Source organism: Carcharhinus amblyrhynchos, unplaced genomic scaffold (genome assembly GCF_965287045.1).
Source record: "Carcharhinus amblyrhynchos unplaced genomic scaffold, sCarAmb.v2.hapA scaffold_472, whole genome shotgun sequence".
In the NCBI taxonomy this organism is placed as follows: domain Eukaryota; kingdom Metazoa; phylum Chordata; class Chondrichthyes; order Carcharhiniformes; family Carcharhinidae; genus Carcharhinus; species Carcharhinus amblyrhynchos.
The window spans coordinates 90,990-106,347 of NW_027650212.1; the positions used below are offsets into that span (position 1 = coordinate 90,990).

General features: G+C 48.0%; 1 protein-coding gene across 1 annotated transcript in view; it reads right to left on the reverse strand.

Annotated features, from left to right (window-relative positions):
* Positions 1-7,502, reverse strand: part of LOC145339455 (xaa-Pro dipeptidase-like) — a gene marked incomplete at its 3' end in the record, with an annotated part of 91,142 nt that extends 83,640 nt beyond the window's left edge. The window contains exon 1 of the mRNA XM_080183924.1: positions 7,468-7,502. Coding sequence (XP_080040050.1) covers positions 7,468-7,484 — 17 coding nt within the window. The remainder of the gene's footprint in view (positions 1-7,467) is intronic.
* Between the last annotated feature and the right edge of the window lie 7,856 nt (positions 7,503-15,358).

Consider the following 15,358-nt stretch of genomic DNA (forward strand, 5'->3'; position numbering starts at 1 on the left):
CCCGAGCTCAGAGAGTGGTTGGGGTGTGGAATGCACTGCCTGCTGTGATAGTGGTGTCGGACACTTTAGGAACTTTAAAGCAGTTATTGGATAGGCACATGGAGCACACCAGAATGATAGGGTGTGGGATAGCTTGATCTTGGATTGGGCATAGCTCAGCACAACATTGGGCCGAAGGGCCTGGACTGTGCTGTAATGTTCTATGTTTCTATGTTGAGGAATTTCTGTGAGCAGCTGAATTTGAGGAGGGTTTCCACAATCCCTCACAGCTGACAGAGTCAAAGGCCTTGGTGATATTGAAGAAGGCCATGAACAGAGGTTGATGCTGCTCCCTGCACTCTCCCTGGATTTGTCACGTGCTGAAGATCAGGTCCATTCTATGTCTTGATGGGTGGAAGCCACACTGAGACTCAGGAAGGAACACTTCAGCCACTGGGAAGAGGCAGTTGACGGGATTCTTGTGATGACCTTTCCCAGGGCAGTCAGAACTCTCCCTTCTCTGGAAGATGATCATGATTAAGGATTCTCCGAGATCTCCCACAATCAGTAAGGATAGACAACAATACTGCCTCCATGATCATTCTCAACACCAGTGCTTCCCAAGACTTGTTCTCAGCCCCCTAATATACTCCTTATACACCTGTGCCTGTGTGGCCAAATTCCCCTCCACCAACTCGATTTTCCAGTTTGCTGACGCAGTGGGTGTGATCTCAAACGATGATGAGACAGAGAACAGGAATGAGATCGAGAATCTGCTGAACTGATGCAGCAACAATAATCTCTCCCTCAATGTCAATAAAATAAGGACACTGTCATCGACTTCAAAAAGCATACAAGAGAACATGCCCTTGTCCACATCAACGGGGATGAAATAGAAAGGATCGAAGGCTTCAAGTTTTTATGTGTCCAGATCACCATCAATCTATTCTGGTCTCCCCCCACGCCGACACTATAGTTAAGAAAGCCCCACCAACGCCTCTACTTTCTCAGAAGACTAAGGAAATTTGGCATGTCCGCTACCTGTTCAGGTCAATCCACCCTAACCAGCATGTGTTTCAAACTGTGGGAGGAAACCAGAGCACCCAGAGGAAACCCACACAGACACAGGGAGAATGTGCAAGCTTCACGCAGACAGTGACCCAAGCTGGAATTGAACTCGGGTCCCTGGCACTGTGAGGTAGCAGCACTAACCACTGTGCTACTGCCTCTCTGTCTTTGGTGGGATTCTCTCCGTTTCTGGCTCTCAGTGGGGTGGTTCCTGGGTACATGGACCATCGATGATTTTAATATCACTGAAGAAGCCATGCATGTTGGAGTTGTCAGTGTGTTGCTGAGTCTCTCCACCCACTCTCTGTTGTTTAGATCGCGAGTTCTTTGTTGCACCTCGGTCTTCAGTTGTCTCGAGGCTTGTTTCCTCCCCACTGGAGTTTTGGTGGAGCTGTCAGTTCAGGAATGGCTTGTGTTTGGGGTCACGGAGATCCTGGATCTCGATCGTTCTCATCGAACCAGTCTGGATGTTTCTGGATCGAGAATCCGAGAATCTCTTCTCAGGCGCTGACTATGGCGGCTATTGGGTGGAACACACACCATGGACACTCGGCAGCTCTGGCTCACTGGTCATTGCCAGGTTAGCTGTCAGGCGCTGACTGAGTAGCTCCTTCTTCTCAGGGTCTTTCAGGGTCCAGCAACTGAGTCCCCTGCAGCAGAGTTCTTTCTGCCGGCTCGGGGCCAGAGTGATGGAACTGGGACAACAGATTAGTCAGTGCTGGGTCCAGCAGTCACTGTTTGTGGTTGTGGTGTGGGTGACGCTGACATCTGTGTGGTCCCTTGCTGAAATGAGTTTATTGGGTGTCAGTGTTTGGAGCGGGACTGTTAATGAAATCTCCTGCTTGTCCCTTTGGCAGAACAGAGTGCTCATAATGACCAGGTCATGTTCATTCCATTGCTACTTATTCTCCCAATGCCCCCCCCCACCCCCCTGCACAAGCCTTCTCCCTCACACACACCTCCCCCCTGCACATGCCTTCCCCCACACACACGTTCTCCCCCCCCTTCCAGGTTTGTGTCCTTCCTGACTCTCACACTAAAGTTGCTGTGAGAATCAGTTTGTCTCCCTTTGGGATGCGGGACAGTGATTGGTGGAGGCTGGAGTAGAATGCCTCTCTTGTCTTGTCCATTGTGTCTCGGGATGGGGTGTGGGGACTGAGAGCTCTGACGTGCTGCTTCTGGGGCACGGTGAGGCATTCACTCACCCCGCAGGGGGGTGTGGTGAGATGTCTGACCTATTCATTTTTACGGCAAAGGATTCTGCATTTAAAGGTCTTCCTTTGAATAGATTTAGCTGCCTTGTTTCAAATATAAAGGTCATTCCCTTATCCATCTCACCTGCATGTAATAAACCCCAATCCTACCCAGACACTCTCAACAGCTCAGCTCAGCTGTAACACTTCCTGCCTTTCAATTCCAATCCTGGAACCCAGCAGGCAGTCCAGAACGAGAGTTCACACAGCAAAGACATCCTTGCTTACGCCTGCTGATATTATCCAGGTGATTTATTCAGCTCTTATCCAATATTTTATCCACTGCTGCATAGATAATTTACAGCCTCTGGCACTGACAGCAATCAGACTTGGGTAAGAGTGTTATCCACCAAGATAATGTCAATTTATGGACATCAGATTTTAAAACTGGTGCAATTCACACACCAAACACACTCACTGTCCCATAAAACAGTCACTAAACACAAAACAAGTTGCCTTTTAGAGCACAGAACTTGAATATTGCTGAAAAGAGATAGTTTGTCAAAGTTTTTCATCTTGCACTCATCAGGACACCTTGCAAGAATATCAATGTCAGAATAAACAATAACTTCATATTGTACGAGAAAAGAGAGCTGATTGAATGGCAAGTGGACTCTGATTGGACAAGGCATTGTTCTGCAGAATAAATTAGCGAATGGCTGTCACCTGCTTAGCTGAAACAGGTGCAGTGTGTGTACATGTTCTTCCTGACTGTAAAGAATATTAATATATGTAGTTTCCAGTACACACAAAGATGCCACACTTAACCAGACTGACAACTTTCAACTTGTTGTTGGTGTAATTTTCAGCACACTCAAGATTACTTAACAAATGTAACATTGTGGAATCACAGCTAATGGTGGAACCAGTGTTTGGCATTTTACCAACACAGGGTGGTTGGGTCCAGTCTGTACCTCGCTCATTGCGGACAGCGGCTGGAACTTGTTGTTTGATACGATCTGCTGTCAGTCTTTCTAACATACAGCCTACATACCCAGCACCATAGTGTCAGCACAATTCATACAGCACATTTGTGTGGGAGGCAGAAAGACTTTAGCTTGCCAGCAGCATCCTGTTAGCGGCGAATGTCACTCAGACAGAAAGGACAGGTACATACATTGCATCTGTTTCAACTAAACAAAATAAGTGACAGCCATTTGTTGGTTCATTCCATAACGGCAATGTCTCAAGCAATGTGACTAATTTCAATTTCCAAACTATACTTGGGAGACCATCCTTGCTCAATCAATGAATATTAAAGCAGTCTTTGTAAAAAAATCAATCCATTTCCCTATCATTTTAGTTTTGTGTACACTAATCAGCACTACTGTCCACAGGAGAAAATGTGTCCCCAAATAAACTGGGCATCTCATAATAAAAAGTCTGACAACACCAGGTTTTAGTCCAACCTATTTATTTGATAATATTCTCACAAGCTTTCGAGGGGTTACCCTCTTCGTCAGGTGGATGGAGAGTTCTGGCCTCAGACAGAGCATATAAAGCACAGACAGTTTAGAGATTACTGATTAAAATGCGAATCCTTACACCTAACCTGCTGTTCAAGACCTGAAGTGGCTGACAATGTGAGTGGTAGGAGCACTGATCACAGTTTAAAGAGATGTGTATTGTCTCCAGACAGTACAGTAAGTGAGGTTTTGCAAACCCAGGCAAGTCACGGGGGTTACAGATAGTGTGACATGAACCCAAGATCCCTGTTGAGACCGTCCTCATGTGTGCGGAACTTGGCTATCAGTCTCTGCTCAGCGACTCTGCGCTGTCGTGTGTTGTGAAGGCTGCCTTGGAGAACGCTTACCCGAAGGTCAGAGGCTGAATGCCCGTGACCACTGAAGTGTTCGCCAACAGGAAGGGAACAGTCTTGCCTGGTGACTGTTGAGCGATGTTCATTCATCCGTTGTCGTAGCATCTGCATGGTCTCCCTTCCTGTTCCCTTCCTGTTGGCGAACACTTCAGTGGTCACGGGCATTCAGCCTCTGACCTTCGGGTAAGCATTCTCCAAGGCGGCCTTCACAACACACGACAGCGCAGAGTCGCTGAGCAGAGACTGATAGCCAAGCTCCGCACACATGAGGACGGTCTCAACAGGGATCTTGGGTTCATGTCACACTATCTGTAACCCCCGTGACTTGCCTGGGTTTGCAAAACCTCACTTACTGTACTGTCTGGAGACAATACACATCTCTTTAAACTGTGATCAGTGCTCCTACCACTCACATTGTCAGCCACTTCAGGTCTTGAACAGCAGGTTAGGTGTAAGGATTCGCATTTTAATCAGTAATCTCTAAACTGTCTGTGCTTTATATGCTCTGTATGAGGCCAGAACTCTCCATTCACCTGACGAAGAGGGTAACCCCTCGAAAGCTTGTGAGAATATTATCAAATAAATAGGTTGGACTAAAACCTGGTGTTGTCAGACTTTTTACTGTGTTTACGCCAGTCCAACGCCGGCATACCCACATCATCTCATAATAGCCAGATTCTTAGTTTCACCATAGGCCACATCAATCTCAGCACAGGGTTAGCTCCATCTACACTGTCCCCCATCAAACACTCCCAGGACAGGTACAGCACGGGGTTAGATACAGAGTAAAGCTCCCTCTACACTGTCCCCCCATCAAACACTCCCAGGACAGGTACAGCACGGGGTTAGATACAGAATAAAGCTCCCTCTACACTGTCCCCCCATCAAACACTCCCAGGACAGGTACAGCACAGGGTTAGATACAGAGTAAAACTCCCTCTACACTGTCCCCATCAAACACTCCCAGGACAGGTACAGCACAGGGTTAGATACAGAGTAAAGCTCCCTCTACACTGTCCCCCATCAAACACTCCCAGGACAGGTACAGCACGGGGTTAGATACAAAGTAAAGCTCCCTCTACACTGTCCCCCATCAAACACTCCCAGGACAGGTATAGCACAGGGTTAGATACAGAGTAAAGCTCCCTCTACACTGTCCCCCATCAAACACTCCCAGGACAGGTACAGCACGGGGTTAGATACAGAGTAAAGCTCCCTCTACACTGTCCCCCATCAAACACTCCTAGGACAGGTACACCACGGGGTTAGATACAGAGTAAAGCTCCCTCTACACTGACCCCATCAAACACTCCTAGGACAGGTACAGCTCAGGATTGGATACGTTAACTGTGTTTCTCTTTTCACCAATGTTACCACATTTTAAGTTTCTTTTTCAGGTTTCCAGCATCCACAGTTTTCTACTTTTCAATTCCTTCCAGTTATTGGTTTAATGATAAATGTTAGCACAGATTTGGAGAACCTCCCAGCTCCACTGTGAATGGTGGCTGTGGGATCTGTTCCACTGAATGGGTGGGTCGGGCCCCAACTTAACATCTCAACCCACCAAGCGTATGTTTGACAGTGCAATAAAGATGTGATATAAATGCAAGTTAACACAGTAAAGCGTGCCAAGGTGTTTCAGAGTGTTAATGCAGCACTCCCCCAGTTCTGCAGCACAGTCTTAGTCTCAATTCAGAGAGAATGGGGAAGTAAAGATCACCAGAAACTCACGTCTGTTCTTTTGCTTTTCAAAAGCAATACAATGTGGATTGACGGAGCAGTTTCAGTTGTGAAGGTGTGTCTCCCCACTATGCTGTTTAACCTGTTTCTCACAGTCCGTTCTATTTGCTTCACCCAGCTAGACCACATTCTATAGCCTCATCTGGACCTTTACATCCTGTTATATAGTTAAAAGCTGACCATCCGATTTAATGCTGATGTCATTAGGTTGCTTGCTGAGGCTGCTGTTTTATTTTCAGTTTAAAGTAAAAAGTTTATTTGTAAGTTACAAGTAGGCTTACATTAACACTACAATGAAGTTACTGTGAAAATCCCCTGGTCGCCACACTCCGGCACCTGTTCGGGTACATTGAGGGAGAATTTAGCACAGCCACGCATCTAACCAGCACATCTGTTGGACTGTGGAAGAAAACCGGAGCACCCGGAGGAAACCCACGCAGACATGGGGAGAATGTGCAAACTCCACACGGATAGTGACCCGAGCTGGGAGTCAAACCTGGGTCCCTGGCAGTGTGAGGCAGCAGTGCTGACCACAGTACCACCATGCCGGCCAGATTTTTGTGTTCAGTTTGTGTTCCCTGCACAAGACAGGAAGGAGTCTCACAACACCAGCTTAAAGTCCAACAGGTTTATTTGATAGCATGAGCTTTTGGAGCGCTGCCCCTTCATCAGATGCCCCATAGAAAGCATTCTTTCTGGTTATATCACAGCTTGGTATGGGCTCCTGCTCTGCCCATGACTGCAAGGAACGACAAATGGTTGTGAATGTAGCCCCAATCCATCACACAAACCAGCCTCCCATCCATTGACTCTGTCTACACTTCCCACTGCCTCGGCAAAGCAGCCAGGATAATTAAGGGTCCCCCCCAGCCCCCACCCCGGACATTCTCTCTTCCACCTTCTTCCATTGGGAAAAAGATACCAAAGTCTGAGGTCCCGTACCGACCGACTCAAGAACAGCTTCTTCCCTGCTGCTGTCAGACTTTTGAATGGACCCACCTCACATTAAGTTGATCTTTCTCTACACCCTCGCTGTGACTGTAACACTACATTCTGCACCCTCTCCTTTCCTTCTCTATGAACGGTATGTTTTGTCTGTATAGCGCACAAGAAACAATACTTTTCACTGTGTTAATACATGTGACAAAAATAAACCAAATCCAATCAGAAGTTGATCAATAATCCCAGAGTGAGAGACAGATCCCAGTGAATCACAGCAACATCCACCCGGCCCCCAGCCCGCCCCTCACCGGGTACAGACCCCACTCACACCGGCAGCAGCCCGAGAGCCCCCCTGATCCCGGGACACCCCCGGTCCCGGGACCCCCCCCCATTCCCGAGATCTCCCCCCGATCCCGGGATCTCCCCCATTCCCGGGATCCCCCCCCGATCCCGAGGTTACCCCCCCGGTCCCGGGACCCCCCCGATCCCGGGATCTCCCCCATTCCCGGGATCCCCCCCCCGATCCCGGGATCCCCCCCCCGATCCCGAGATCACTCCCCGATCCCGGGATCTCCCCCATTCCCGGGATCCCCCCCCCCGATCCCGGGATCACTCCCCGATCCCGGGATCACTCCCCCATTCCCGGGATCTCCGGGATCCACTCACTCTGCTCCCGCCGCCATGTTGCCGAGCTCTCTGACCTTTGCCACGCTGACGCCCCGCCCCAAGCCTCACCGACCAATCAGAGCGCGGAAGGCGGGGCCGGGAACGCTGCAGAATGGAGCCCCGCCCCCGCCCGTTCTGCGCTCTGATTGGACTGCGTCTATTTCGGTCCGCACTGAGCCCCGCCCCCACACAGCCCCGCCCCCAAGACATTGCCAGTCAAGTTCGGGGCCAGAATGGGATGGGACTGTGCCGGGAATGGGATGGGACTGTGTTGGGAATGGGATGGGACTGTGTTGGGAATGGGATGGGGCTGTGCCGGGAATGGGATGGGACTGTGTTGGGAATGGGATGGGACTGTGTTGGGAATGGGATGGGACTGTGTTGGGAATGGGATGGGGCTGTGCCGGGAATGGGATGGGGCTGTGCCGGGAATGGGATGGGACTGTGTTGGGAATGGGATGGGACTGTGTTGGGAATGGGATGGGGCTGTGCGGGAATGGGATGGGACTGTGTTGGGAATGGGATGGGACTGTGTTGGGAATGGGATGGGACTGTGCCGGGAATGGGATGGGACTGTGTTGGGAATGGGATGGGACTGTGTTGGGAATGGGATGGGGCTGTGCCGGGAATGGGATGGGACTGTGTTGGGAATGGGATGGGACTGTGTTGGGAATGGGATGGGACTGTGTTGGGAATGGGATGGGGCTGTGCCGGGAATGGGATGGGGCTGTGCCGGCAACAATCTCTTTCCTGTCAATAATAAGGAAGAACAGACCAACACCATACTGAGTATCAGGAGAAGGCCATTCGGCCCCTCCAGCCTGTTCTGTCGGATCACAGCTGGTGGTGTTTCATGTTCCACATTCCCATGATGTGGAGATGCTGGCGTTGGACTGGAGTAAACACAGAAGTCCCACAACACCAGGGCCCCTCTCACATGACAAAGGAGCAGAGCCCTGAAAGCTAGTGGATTTTGCTACCAAATAAACCTGTTGGACTTTAACCTGGTGTTGTGGGACTTACCACATTCCCATTCCCAGCTGTCATTCCCTTCCCGAATGCTCCCCCATCAACAGACTCACTGAGTCCCACCTCACCCTGAGGCAGAAACTTCCAGAATTGCAGCCCCCCTCAGACAGGAAAGATTCTCTTCATCTCTGTACAATCAGCCTGATCCCTAAACCCCACATCTTAAACCAGCTCCCCGACTGCGAGATTCACCCACAGGAAGGAACATCCTTTCCATGTCTCCTACTCATGTGTTTGCTTTCATTGCGGAAGGTGTTGTGAACACAGTCTCACACATTAATCCTTACAAACCTTAATACAACAAACCTTATCTTCCTGTACCCCCCCCCTCCACCCCATAGCCCCTCACCCTCTTGACTCTGAGTCAAAATTGAATAGATTCAATGATTTAATAATCTGCACTGCTCTCTGGGGAAGAGAGTTCCACAGACTAACATTCTTCTGAGAGAATCAAAACTCTCCTCAACTCAAATGGAGACCACTTGTTGTAAGTTGTCTCCCTGGTTCCAGTCTCCTTTCAGCATCCGCTATCAAGTCTCCTCAACATCTTATGCTTCAACGGGATCACCACTCATCCTTCTAAACTCCAATGTGTATCGGCACGGTCTCGTCAACCCTTCCTTATTCCAGGAATTAATCGAGGGAACCTTCTCTGAACTGCCTCTAATCCAATTATATCCTTTAATACAGAGACCAAAACTGTACACAGTATTCTAGATGTGGTCTCACCATTGCTGTGTACAGTTGCAGTAAAACCTCCCTGCTTTTATATTCCATTCCTCTTGCAATTGACATCAATATTTCATTTATCTTTCTAGTCACGTACTGTACCTGCACAGTAATGTTCTGTGATTCATGTACCAGGACACCCAGATCCCTCTGTACCTTGGAGTTCTGCAATCTCTCTCCAGTAACAGAGTCATAGAGGTTTACAGCATGGAAACAGGCCCTTTGGCCCAACTTGTCCATGCTGCCTTTTTTTATTTAAACCCCTAAGCTAATCCCAATTGCCCGCATTTGCCCCATACCCCTCGATACCCATCGTATCCATGTAATTACCTAAACACTTTTTAAAAGACAATATTGTACCCGCCTCTACTACTACCTCTGGCAGCTTGTTCCACCCTGTGTGTGAAAAAATTGCCCCTCTGGACACTTTTGTATCTCTCCCCTCTCACCTTAAACCTGTGCCCTCTAGTTTTAGACTCCCTTACTTTAGGGAAAAGATATTGACTATCTAGCTGATCTGTGCCCTTCATTGTTTTATAGACCTCTGTAAGATCATCCCTCAGCTTTCTACACTCCAGAGAAAAAAGTCCCAGTCTATCCAGCCTCTCCTTATAACTCAATCCATCAAGTCTCAGTAGCATCCTAGTAAACCTTTTCTGCACCCCTTCTAGTTTAATAATATCCTTTCTATAATAGGGTGAACAGAATTGCACACAGTTGTACAAGACATTGGTAAGGCCAAGTGTGGCCTTACCAATGTCTTGTACAACTTCAACAAGACGTCCCAACTCCCGTATTCAATGTTCTGACTGATGAAACCAAGCATGCCGAATGCCTTCTTCACCACTCTGTCCACCTGTGACTCCACTTTCAAGGAGCTATGAACATGTACCCCTAGATCTCTTTGTTCTGTAACTCTCTCCAACGCCCTACCATTAACTGAGTAAGTCCTGCCCTGGTTCAATCTACCAAAATGCATCACCTCGCATTTATCTAAATTAAACTCCATCTGCCATTCGTCAGCCCACTGGCCCAATTGATCAAGATCCTGTTCAATTGGGGATAACTTTCTTCACTGTTCACCGTGCCACCAATCTTGGTGTCATCTGCAAACTTACTAACCATGTCTCCTATATTCTCATCCAAATCATTAATATAAATGATAAATAACAGTGGGCCCAGCACTGATCCCTGAGGCACACCACTGGTCACAGGCCTCCAGTTTGAAAAACAACCCTCTACAACCACCCTCTGGCTTCTGTCAAGTACCAACGCCGGCATCTCCACATTCTGTCAAGAAGCCAATTTTGTATCCAATTGGCTACTTCACCCTGGATCCTGTGAGATTTAACTTTATGCAACAACCTACCCTGCAGTAGCTTGTCAAAGGCTTTGCTAAAGTCCATGTAGACAACATCGCCTGCACTGCCCTCATTTACCCCTTCAAAAAACTCAAATTTGTGAGACATGATTTTCCACTCACAAAGCCATGCTAACTGTCCCTAATCAGTCCTTGTATCTCTACATGCCTGTAGATCCTGTCTCATAGAGTCATAGAGGTTTACAGCATGGAAACAGGCCCTTTGGCCCAACTTGTCCATGCTGCCCTTTTTTTTTAAAACCCCTAAGCTAATAGAATTTGTATCTCTCAAAATACCTTCCAACAGTTTACCCACCACAGATGTGAGGCTCACTGGCCTGTAGTTCCCAGGCTTTTCCCTGCAGCACAACACTTGCCACTCTCCAATCTTCAGGCACCTCAGCCGTGACAATCGATGATTCAAATATCTCTGCTAGGGGACCTGCAATTTCCTCCCTAGCCTCTCACAACGTCCTGGGATACACTTCATCAGGTCCCATGGATTTATCTACCTTGATGCGCTTTAAGACTTTCAGCACTTCATTCTCTGTAATATGTACACTCCTCAACACATTATTATTTATTTCCCAAATCTTAATCTATTCTTTACAGGTACAGACAATGTGAGAGTTGCATTAAGAACATAAGAACATAAGAAATAGGAGCAGGAGTAGGCCATCTAGCCCTTCGAGCCTGCCCCGCCATTCAATAAGATCATGGCTGATCTGTTGTGGCTCAGTTCCACTTTCCCGCCCTCTCCCCATAACCCTTAATCCCCTCTCTTATCAAGAACCCATCAACCCGCTTCTTAAAAATATTTAGCGAGGCAGCCTCCACCACTTCAACGGGCAGAGAATTCCAGAGATTGTGTTGCTCTCACATTGTCTGTATCTGTAAAGACTCGATTACCTGTAAAGACTCGCATTCCAACTGTTATCTTGTAATTGAGTCTGTGTCTATATATGCCCTGTTTGTGAACCAAATCCTGCACTCACCTGATGAAGGGGCAGCGCTCCGAAAGCTCGTGCTACCAAATAAACCGGTTGGACTTTAACCTGGTGTTGTGAGGCTTCTTACAAGCGGATAAATCCTTGGATATTTGCAGCCAAGCACAGCTTCTAACATTCCTCTGTCACATTGATGATGGAATAAGCATTGAACAGATCTTTAGCTGTGAGTAGCAACCAGAAACACCAGGAAGACCAAGTTGTGTCTGATACTTGGAATTGTTATCTGGAATCCTACAATTATCACAGGGTTCTCACGCCATGCTCTGCTGTAGTAAGGACAGAGAATTTGGCCAAAGCTCTGTTGTGTGTGTGTGTGTGTGTGATAGAACCATGGAACCATAGAACATTACAGCTCAGAAACAGGCCTTTTGGCCCTTCTTGTCTGTGCTGAACCATTTTTCTGCCTAGTCCCACTGACCTGGACCATATCCCTCCACACCCCTCTCATCCATGAACCTGTCCAAGTTTTTCTTAAGTGTTAAAAGTGACCCCGCATTTACCACCTCAGATGGTGAGATCTCAAAGAACACAGAGTGTGGACAAGGGCAGACCTGGAGAACTGGTTTTCTGCCTCGCTGAGAGAACACAGGAAGAGCAGCAGGGCATTGTGTGGCACACTTACTGGAATTGTATACATCAGAAACTATATAAGGACTGTTCCTACCCAAAGAGAGTGTTTAGCTCAGAGTTATTTAAAAAGTATGTTAACTATCTCAGGGTTTTCTTGCCATTTACGTATATTTTTTTTTAAATGTTTCACTTTAATATAAAATCATCACAATTGGGCTAAGTTACTTCCTGATTTCAGGAAAGCTCCTCATAATACACAAATTTCAAAATCATTCTGACAGCTGTTTCACATTTCCCTTTGGGATTTGGGAAGCTCGACATTTACCATCAGCCAGAACATCTTTTTTAACAAGCCACCTGAACGAGTACATCACTACAGTAACTGACTTAGTAAGTGTGTAGGAGGCTGTGTGCCAAGGAAGCAAATCCGTGTGTTTCCCGGTCAAAAACCATGGATGAACAGGGATATCCGCTGCTTGCTGAAGTCCAGGTCTGAGGCCAAGTCAGGCGACGCCGACCTGTACTAGAAAACCATTTACCATCTAAGGAGATCCATCAAAAATGCCAGTAAACAGTAAACAGTTCCGGACCAAGCTAGAGTCCCAGGCTAGCCACACAGACCCCCCGCCAACTATGGCAAGGTCTGCAAGACATAAAAGCCCCACCACACCCCTCCCTGCTGAGCTCAATGCATTCTGTGCCCGTTTTGAGCAGGAGGTCAGTGAGAGCACAGCCCTCCATCCTGGAAACCCCGGATGAACCTGTTCTGGGGTCACTATAGCAGATATCAGAGCGGCTTCCTCAAAGATCAACCCATGGAAAGTGACTGGCCCGGATGGGGTACCTGGATGGGATACCCAGATGGGGTACCCGGATGGGATACCCGGACTGCACTCAGATCCTGCCCGGATCAGCTGGGGGGGATTCACAAACATCTTCAGCCTCTCTTTGCAACAATCTGAGATCTCTGTCTGATTCAAGAAGACGACCATCATCCCGGTACCTAAGAAAAACCAGGCAGTGTGGCCTTAATGTCCATCGGCCGGTGTCTCTGATATCCATCATTATGAAGTGATTCGAAAGGTTAGTCACGGCACGAATCAATTCCAGCCTCCCGGACTGCCCGGATCCATTACAGTTCACCTACCGCCGCCACAGGTCCACAGCAGATACCATCTCCCTGGTCCTGCACTCAACCCTGGAACACCCGGATAACAAGGACACCCTGTGTCAGACTCCTGTTTATTGACCACAGCTCAGCCTTCAACACCAATATTCCTACAAATCTCATCTCCAAACTCTGTGGTCTGGGCCTTGGCTCCTCCCTCAGTGACTGGATCCTGAACTTCTGAACTCACAGACCACAATCCATAAGGATCGGCAACAACACCTCCCCCACCATCATCCTCAACACCGGTGCCCCACAAGGCTGTGTTCTCAGCCCCCTCACTATACCCCTTATACACCCATGGCTGTGCGGCCAAATTCCCCTCCAGTTCGATTTTCAGGTTTGCTGATGACCCCACTGTAGTGGGTCGGATCTCAAACAATGACGGGACAGAGAACAGGAATGAGATCGAGAATCTGGTGACCTGGTGCAGCAACAATAATCCCTCCCTCAATGTCAACAAAACAAAGAAGGTTGGCATTGACTTCAGGAAGTGTAAAGGAGAACATGCCCCTGTCTATATCAATGGGGACAAAGTCGAAAGCATCATGTTTTTAGGTGCCCAGATCACCAACAATCTGTCCTGGTTCCCCCCCATGCCGACACTATAGTTAAGAAAGCCCCACCAACGCCTCTACTTTCTCAGAAGACTAAGGAAATTTGGCATGTCCGCTACAATTCACTGACAGATGCACCATAGAAAGCATTCTTTCTGGTTGTATCACAGCTTTGCCCAAGACTGCAAGGAACTACAAAAGGTCGTGAATGTAGCCCAGTCCATCACACAAACCAGCCTCCCATCCATTGACTCTGTCTACAATTCCCACTGTCATAGAAAAGCAGCCGGCATAATGAAGGACCCCCCGCGTACCCCGGACATTCTCTCTTCCACCTTCTTCCATCAGGAAAAAGATACAAAAGTCTGAGGTCACATACCAACCAACTCAAGAACAGCTTCTTCCCTGCTGCTGTCAGGCTGTTGAATGGACTTACCTCACATTAAGTTGATCTTTCTCTACATCCTAGCTATGACTGTCACATTCTCCTTTCCTTCGCTATGAACAGTATGCTTTGTCTGTACAGCGCGCAAGAAACAACACTCTTCACTGTGTTAGTACATGTGACAAGAATAAATCAAATCAAAAAAATTTTTTCTAATGAAGAATGTCTATTTGATCGGAATCGGTAAAATCTGGCTCTGTTTCCGGCTGTTTCAGTTAAAATTGCCCTTTTTAGGGATAAAGCCAGATGAGTTCATGGGATTTAATGGGATTGGGAGTTACAGATAGTTCTATGGCCTGGTAGGTATGGATATGATCGGTGCACCTTGTGGGCCGAAGGGCCTGTTTGTGCTGTTCTATGTTCTATTGACAGGGGAGTGGGTGGGCTGGGGTGGGGGGTGGTGGTTTGTACCACGCTGCTGCCTTGCAGAGTAAAACTCCTGACACAGTCCCTGCCCTTCAGGAATTGTATTAACACTGGTCAGCCTCATTTTAAAATTGGAAGCTGGGAGATTTATTAAATACAAATATCATTATCCACTTTTTCATAATCATTCCCAATGCTAGCTTTTTGCTTCAATTATTCATCAGTGACTTAAACAAATTCCATCCCTCTGAGCATTATATTAAAATTTAAATTGTGTCTGATCCTCTCAGGCTGACTGCGGTTCGGTGTGGATATTTCAGTTTGCTTCTTTTATCACTCACTGCTGTCAGATTGCTGTTACTCAGACACCCCAATAAAACAGGGTTTTAAAGGAGAGAAAGGGTGGGGCATTACTGTGGAGCATGGAAATGGGGTGTTATGGTAGCAGCACGGTGACACAGTGGGTTAGCACTGCTGTCTCACAGCGCCAGGGACCCGGGTTCGATTCCCGGGGGCACGGTGACACAGTGGGTTAGCACTGCTGTCTCACAGCGCCAGGGACCCGGGTTCGATTCCCCGGGGCACGGTGACACAGTGGGTTAGCACTGCTGTCTCACAGCGCCAGGGACCCGGGTTCGATTCCCGGGGGGCACGGTG